The 7,329-nt window shown below is 61.3% G+C and overlaps 1 protein-coding gene across 3 annotated transcripts in view; it reads left to right on the top strand.

Moving 5' to 3' along the window:
- The window catches only part of NDRG4 (NDRG family member 4), a 100,454-nt gene extending 93,131 nt beyond the window's left edge, over nucleotides 1-7,323 (top strand). For 2 of the 3 annotated variants that reach the window (XM_010861843.1, XM_010861845.1), the window contains 9 exons: nucleotides 832-923; nucleotides 1,041-1,097; nucleotides 1,464-1,567; nucleotides 2,375-2,431; nucleotides 2,534-2,585; nucleotides 3,554-3,601; nucleotides 3,769-3,804; nucleotides 3,939-3,990; nucleotides 6,397-7,323. In XM_010861843.1, the coding sequence (XP_010860145.1) occupies nucleotides 832-923; nucleotides 1,041-1,097; nucleotides 1,464-1,567; nucleotides 2,375-2,431; nucleotides 2,534-2,585; nucleotides 3,554-3,601; nucleotides 3,769-3,804; nucleotides 3,939-3,990; nucleotides 6,397-6,551 (653 nt within the window). In that variant the 3' untranslated portion in view covers nucleotides 6,552-7,323. Of the gene's footprint in view, nucleotides 1-831; nucleotides 924-1,040; nucleotides 1,098-1,463; nucleotides 1,568-2,374; nucleotides 2,432-2,533; nucleotides 2,586-3,553; nucleotides 3,602-3,768; nucleotides 3,805-3,938; nucleotides 3,991-5,581; nucleotides 5,621-6,396 lie in introns of all 3 variants that reach the window. The other variant, XM_010861844.1, reaches the window with a different exon arrangement.
- The last annotated feature ends 6 nt before the right edge of the window (nucleotides 7,324-7,329 follow it).

Here is a 7,329-nt window from a genome sequence, read left to right as displayed (position 1 = left end):
ACTTAACTACCTTGTTGACTGTCAGTCATTCCCTGCCACCCCAGACAACCTTGACATGACCGCAGTACTTAACTACCTTGTTGACTGTCAGTCATTCCCTGCCACCCCAGACAACCTTGACATGACCGCAGTATGTATATATTACCATTTTCTCCTAAACACGGGCAGTCAGTCGAACAGAAAACTCCAGTCTCTTTTACAATATCTAAACGCAGAACAGGCTTTGGAAAGCTCAGTTTCTTCACATCACTAGGGCTTTTTCTATGAAAGCAAAGAAACAATATTTTATTGAATATGCTTAGTCCTCAGTGTTGGAATAGTAACCTCTTCAAGTGAAAGTCGCTCAGTCATGTCCGACTCTTTGCGACCCCATGGGCTATATAGTCCATGGAATTCTCCAGACCAGAATACTGGAGTGGGTAGCCTTTCCCTTCTCCAGGGCATCTTCTCGACCCAGGAATCGAATTGGAGTCTCCTGCATTGCAGGCTGATTCTTTACCAACTGAGCTATGAGGGAACCTCTTCAAAGATATATTTAAAAGCTGAAAAACTGTGATATAGGCATAGATTCCAAATAAAAGGATTGTGAAAAGTTCCAGGTGGAGAGGAGGATGAGCAGGGCTGGAAGGGGCGCAAGTTCTCAGCTGAAGGCACTTGGTCATCGATTGCACCTTGGAAGCCCTTACAGAACACGTCCTCCTCTTCAGACCCTTACCACCCTCCACCGCCCACGAGACAGGCAGGGCTGGAATTTTACAGTCGGCTTTCTAGGTGGAAAGACTGGGGCTCCCTGGACCCCGTCCCGCCCTTCAAGCCCTGTCTCCCTGTCACGGCAGCTTATTTTCCCCGACCTGGTGGAGGGGCTGGTGCTGATGAACATCGACCCCAACGGCAAAGGCTGGATCGACTGGGCGGCCACCAAGGTGAGCGCGGTCCACCTGGAGGGGGGCGGAGCAGGGGGGGCGGGGCGGAGCCGGGGCCGGGGCAGAGCGGGGGGTCTTGAGAGGCGTCTCTTAAGCTGGCCTCTGCCCGGCCCGCAGCTCTCCGGCCTGACCAGCACTTTACCCGACACGGTGCTATCCCACCTCTTCAGCCAGGTAAGGGTGTGCGGACGACCTCATGCAGGAGTCGGGTGGCCGGGCTAGGAACCTCCCGAAGAGCCTGGTTGCCGGGGGTGGGGCGGGGAGCGGTAGTGGATGTAGCATCTGAGCTGAGCTGCCGCACCCCTGCCCTGCGGTGAGCCAGGAGACTGCGGCACCGAGGACTGGGAGGGGTTCCCTCGCCTCTGAAGGTCATGGGCTCCCCACGACAGTCTTGCTGTCTCCCTCTCCCCACCATCACTGGGGGTGGGGCAAGGGCTGCTCTGCGATGCCCACTCTGACGTCCCTGTCTGTGGCTTCCCTCCATGGATGCCGCTCACCGCCCCCTTCCCCTCCTCCCGTCCCCCGTCCCCCGGGACCCAGGAGGAGCTGGTGAGCAACACAGAGTTGGTGCAGAGCTACCGGCAGCAGATCTCGAACGTGGTGAACCAGGCCAACCTGCAGCTCTTCTGGAACATGTACAACAGGTGTGGGCGGCTGGGGGGGGCCAGATGGCAGCACCAAGACTGAAGGGCTCACATAGCTGGGGGATCCCTGATTCAGCCCTCCGAGGGAGGAGCAGGTCGCTGGCCGGCTGGCAGAAGAGCAGACTGTGGAACCTCCGATAGGGGTGACCTCTTGCCCAGGGTCACACCCTTGGAGGGGCAGAGGGCGAGCAGGGCTTGTCCGCTCCTCCTCCACCCCTGGCATTGCTGGCAGGAGCAGCGGGGGATGTGGGCGCCACCCCTGCCCCCACCACCCTGAGCCTCAGTGCTGACAGCCCAAAGTGGAGAGGAGGGGGGATGAAGTGCTCGATGGATCCCCTTGGGGTTAGTCCTGCAGGGGAGTATCCTGCAGCTCCCACTGGCATGTCCTTCCTTCTCTTTTTTCCTACAAATATTTCTTGAGCCCCTGTTGTGTGTGTGGTGCTGGAGAAACACTGGGGAGGGAGAGGAGCCCCAGCCTGCCTCCCTCTAAGGCCCGGACTCCCAGCACAATGGTGGTCACAGCCCGTGATGACAGCCAAATGTGAGGGCCCACCTGGCATGAGCTGGGGAGTCTGGGATCTCCCCATTTCACCAATGGCATCCGTGAGGATCTGTCTCACAGTCGAGACACCAGAGCATGAGCCCCAAGTCTGGGACTAGCCCGGCACCTGGAGGGATGTTGGGCCATAATTGCCATGTGGAGGGATTGGGTGTGGCTGAAATATAGCAGGTCAGGCTCAGGGACACGCTCCAACACCCCGCCCCGGGATCCCGTCCTGGGCTGCCCGCCTCTGCCTCCCCTTGCAGCCGCAGAGACCTAGACATTAGCCGGCCTGGGACAGTGCCCAACGCCAAGACACTCCGGTGAGTGGCCCTCCCCCTCCAGCCTACCTGGCCCTTGCACACACTGCCCCCCACCTTGCTCCAGTGCCCAGGCCAGACGGCCCTCTTCCTCTGTGCCTGCAGCTGCCCCGTGATGCTGGTGGTCGGGGATAACGCACCTGCCGAGGATGGTGTGGTGAGTGAGGATCGTGTCCTTGTGCGGGTGGGAGGCAAGGGTAAAGGGGTCACTTGCTCCTAGTCCGCAAGGCCAATCCTTGACCCAGCCCCGGGAAGCCTCGGGGTGGACACTGGCTGCTGGGCTCCTCATCCCACTTCCCCCCATCTTGCCATGCACTTCTGCCTGGAGTGACCCCATCCTTCAGGTGGGGGAAGCCTGGAGACAGGAGGGCCCTGGGGCCAGGACCAGGCCACTAATTCCCTCTGCCCACCCCACAGCAGTGCAGCCCCTCTGCAGTCTCGACCCATTTTAGGCCCAGAGACTAAGATCTCTCTTTTCTCTAAAATCTGATTCATTGGTTATGAAATAATCTGTGAGCACAGGAGCACATACCCCCGTTACATTTGGGACCGTGTGTCACCTCTCCTGTTGGAACTCTGACAGCCTGGGGGTGCGTGTCCCCCTTAGCACAGAACGCCAGGGCTCAGGAATGCCCAGGGAAGCCCCCCTGCCCAGTGCGCACCCAGACTACTGCGTGCTCCCTGTGCCCGAGGGCCGGGGGAGCGGGGGTGGGGCTGTGCCTGCTGTCTTAACCCAGGCAAGGCCACAGCTTCCGAGGCTTCAGGTCTCCTGCTGACCTTTGGCTCTCCCCCACCTTGACCCCTGACTCCTGGGGTCCCTAGTGCTTTCCAGCTTCTCCTGCAGAGGTGGCCCTGGCTCCCTGTGAGGACTGGGCCCAGCCCCCACCCCACCAGCAGTGGTGAGTGGAACAGAGGGTCTCAGGCCCTCAGGAAGCCGCTTCCAGATCCCCAGGGCCTTGACCTCTCCGAAGGTGCCCAGGGAGGTGCTGGCTGGCCTGCGTCTGCCCCCTGCACTCCCTCCCTGTCTCCCAGCCCTGAGGAGAGAAGCTGCCTTAGCACCTGGGGCAGGGGGCGCCCCTGACACCCTCAGGTGCCTCACATGCTGAAGCTGCTCCTTGTCCCCAGGTCGAGTGCAACTCCAAACTGGATCCAACCACCACGACCTTCCTGAAGGTGAGGCCTCCCCCTCCCCACCACGGGCCCCCCCAAAGGGAGGGGTCCCAGCCAAGGCGGGAGCAGGATGATGTGTCTGATCAGAGGACCTGCCTAGGTTTGCAAGGGACAGGCAAAGTGTGGTGGGAGGTGGCCCCTGTTCAGTTCACCCCCTCTTTTCCCTGCAGATGGCAGATTCTGGGGGTCTCCCCCAGGTCACACAGGTGAGACTCTTGGCCCTCCTTCCATCCCCTACCTGGCCCAGGGTGGGCGGGACCTCCCCAGGGTGGGCGGGACCTCCCCCTTCCCCCAATCCCAGGCCGCCAATCAGACCCTGTGCCTGTCCCTTGCCCTGCAGCCCGGGAAGCTGACTGAAGCCTTCAAATACTTCCTGCAAGGCATGGGCTACAGTAAGTGTACTACCCCCCCACACCCCCACTGACTAGGGAGCAGGCAGCAGGTGGGGGCTCTGAGCATGAGTCCTTTTCCAGGGCCAGATGCTGTGCCTGCGGACTTCTAGGGCATCTTCGCCTAGGCTGTAAAGTCGGTGATCCCAGGCTGACCCCTGCCCTCCCGTGCCCTTGGAGAGGGAGGCTTTGGGGCACTGTTTTCATGGCAGGGCTGGGCCTGTTGGGTGGCGGGGTTCTTCTCCCAGCCCTGGGGGACCCAGGCCTGGAGCTGAATCCTGCCGGGGAAGCCTGCCTGGGGGGTGAATCATCCACACCATGCCCCCAGCTGGGCCTCCAGCACCCGAGAAGGGCTGGGAAGGTGCTGGATGGTGAGAGGGGCAGCAGAGAAGCGGGCTTGGAGTCTGGGAACTGGGGAAGGCACGGGAGGCCATCTGGGTGTGAGGAGAGCTGAAAGCAGCCAAGCCTGGGGGCAGCAGACCTGAAGACCCCGAGGTCATAGGGGCCGTGGGGTGGGTGGAACCGGCTCCCTACCACCTCCAGCTTCCCCTCGTGCAGGGGTGAGACCCTGCTCGTGAGCCTCTCCCGCATGCACACACAGCCCTTCAGTGACACAGGCGTATCCCTGAGTTCCTCCCATCTCCCCCTTATGCCTGGCTCTCCTCCTAGAAGCAGACTTCCTCTCCCTGAATTTGTTTTCTTCCCCCTCGACTTCAGTCTCTGGAGCTTGTGTCTCCTTGGGAGGACAGGCCTATAGGGAAAGACTGGGGGAGTCCAGCCAGGAATCGAACTCCCGGCCTCCAGGGGACCGGGCCCCCCTGCAGCCTGTCTGGGGACAAGCGGGGCAACGAGAGGCCAAGCCCCACAGTGAGACCCGGCGGGGACACAGAGCCCCGGAGGTGCCTGGAGAACACGGCTGGGACGGGTGGGTAAGTGGTGCTTGTCAGGGCCAGGACCTGTTCTCTGGGCCCTGGCAGGAATACCACCAGGCAGCTCAAGACCTGGGAAGACTTGAGAGATCATACAGGCCTCTATCCAGGGCTTCCCAGGCAGCTCAGTGGGGAAAAAATCCGCTGCCAATGCAGGAGACCTGGGTCCGATCCCTGGGTCGGGAAGATCCCCTGGAGGAGGATATGGCAACTCGCTCCAGTATTCTTGCCTGGAGAATGCCATGGACGGGGAGCCTGGTGGGCTACGGTCCACAGGATCACAAAGAATCGGACACGACTGAGCACGCATGCATGGGCCTCTATCCACGAGGATACTGAGCCCACTGGAGTGGTGAGGGTGCGGGGACAGGTTATAGTCCTCAAAGGCCTTGTCGGCAGAGCCCCCAGGACTGCAGCCCAGGCTGGAGAAGCAGAGGCGGATGAGTGCCCCACCCTGCTCTCTGGGCTCCTCGGGGCAGACTGACATCAGTGGCTCCTTCTGGGGGTGCAGGAGGGGGCCCCTGAGGCTCCGGCCCTGCCCCCAGCCTCTCTGTACCCTCCTCTCCTCTCCGGCCCATCTCAACGCCCGGGCCTCGCCCAACCTCCTCTTCACCCGTGTTCTGTGTCTCCCCTACCCCGCCCCCTGGCTCTGTCTTCTCTCTTAGTTGCGTACTTGAAGGACCGAAGGCTGAGTGGAGGAGCAGGTAGCCCCGCAGCCCCTCCCCTGATGCATGGATCCCCCCGCCCGCCTCCGGCGCCCTGGGCCCCCTGCTCCTCCCTCTATGCAGTGCTGCAGCCAAGCCGCATCTTGCTGTGGAAACTTCTTGTGCCGCTTTTCCGTGGGCTCTATCCCGGTTAGGGCTCCGGAGTGGCCGGGCTTCAGACCAGTCATGCTTCTAGGTTCCCTGGGGCCCCGTGGCTTCCAGAGCCCTGGCAGTTGGGGCCAGAACCTCTCAGAGGTGTCAGGGGCAAGCCATGCCTGAGCTGGACAGGTGGCCGGTGGAGGTCAGAAAGGAAGCATTTGCTCCCTGCGAGTTTATCTCACTTGTGTGACTCTCTGAATAATGGACTGAGGGCCGTCTGAGGCTACCACACCTTGCCCTTCTTTACAGAACTGATCTCCCCCCTCCCGGCCCCACTGTCTTCTTGAGGGAAGCAGAATTAGAAAGAATGCCCCATCCTTCCCCGGGCTTAAGGACTCCTGGTTGGTCGTCAGCTGCTGCCCCGTTGGGGCCACAGCTCTGGCCCGCTCTTGTGAGGAGGGTCCTGCTGGCCCCTGTGGCCCCCAGCCCTTGGGCGCACTCCCTGTCACTGGCGTTGCATGACCGTAGAGCCCTGGCTGCGGATGGGCCTCCGTGCCTTCGTCGGAAGAATGGGTCTTGCTGGCCGCTTTGCTTGCGTAAATCCTTCTCCCTTCTCCCACGTGCCCGTGCCCGCCCTGCTGGCCGGTCCTCACTCCCGGTACCCTCTCTGTCCGCAGTGCCCTCAGCCAGCATGACTCGTCTTGCCCGCTCTCGCACAGCGTCCCTCACCAGCGCCAACTCGGTGGACGGCAGCCGCCCGCAGGCCTGCACCCACTCGGAGAGCAGTGAGGGGCTGGGCCAGGTCAACCACACCATGGAGGTGTCCTGTTGAAGCCCCGGTCCCATGAAGACGCCCACTCGCCCCCTCACCCGCATCGATGTCCCACGGCCACCCTCTCGCGGCTCATTTCCCCTTTAGTTTATTTTTGTGAGGGCGAAGGGGAGGAAATGGGGTTACTTCTCTTTTGTTTAAAAAGAAGAGGGGATCTGTCTAGATGCTGCAGCAGAACAGTCTCCAGACGGTTTGAGGGGCTCACTCCTCCCCACCTCATTCCCCTCACGAACCTCGTTAACTTGGCTGACTCAGTCCCTCTCTTCTGACTCCCCAAGGCCCAGGCACAGTAAAGGCACTGTTCCAGGGAGGGAAGGGAATTAGCTCAGGAAAGACTCAGAGTCCTCCTCTGACCAGGATCCAGGATAACATCCTGGGTCAAAGCATGGGTTGACCCCTGGGCCAGGCAGGTTTGAAGATGGGGAGGAGGTTTTGAGGTGGTGGGTTCTGGGCCAGCAGGAACACGGGGTCCAGCTCGAGCGCTGGAGTGAGAACCAGGAGCCAGCCCCTTTCCCCCAGCAGCCCCAACACCGAGCACGTCTGTGTCTGGTCTTAGCACCTATGACAATCGTCTGAACAGCAGCCACAAGGGGGCGCTACTACCAGGCAGCAGTTTTGCGGGTGCTCTCCTGGCAAGCCTGGTGTTGTAGGGCCAGGCAGGGGCTGAACGGGCCTGCTTTGCCTTAGGAAGACAGAACACGGAGGACCTGGAGGGCAGGAACCCCACAGACTGTCCCTTCCAGCCCCACCCTCGGCCACCTCCTGGCCCTGGCCCATT

Source organism: Bison bison, unplaced genomic scaffold, assembly GCF_000754665.1.
Source record: "Bison bison bison isolate TAMUID 2011002044 unplaced genomic scaffold, Bison_UMD1.0 scf7180017864473, whole genome shotgun sequence".
Lineage (NCBI taxonomy): Eukaryota > Metazoa > Chordata > Mammalia > Artiodactyla > Bovidae > Bison > Bison bison.
Note: the sequence above shows the minus strand (reverse complement) of the source record. Positions and strands in the feature narration are given on the sequence as shown.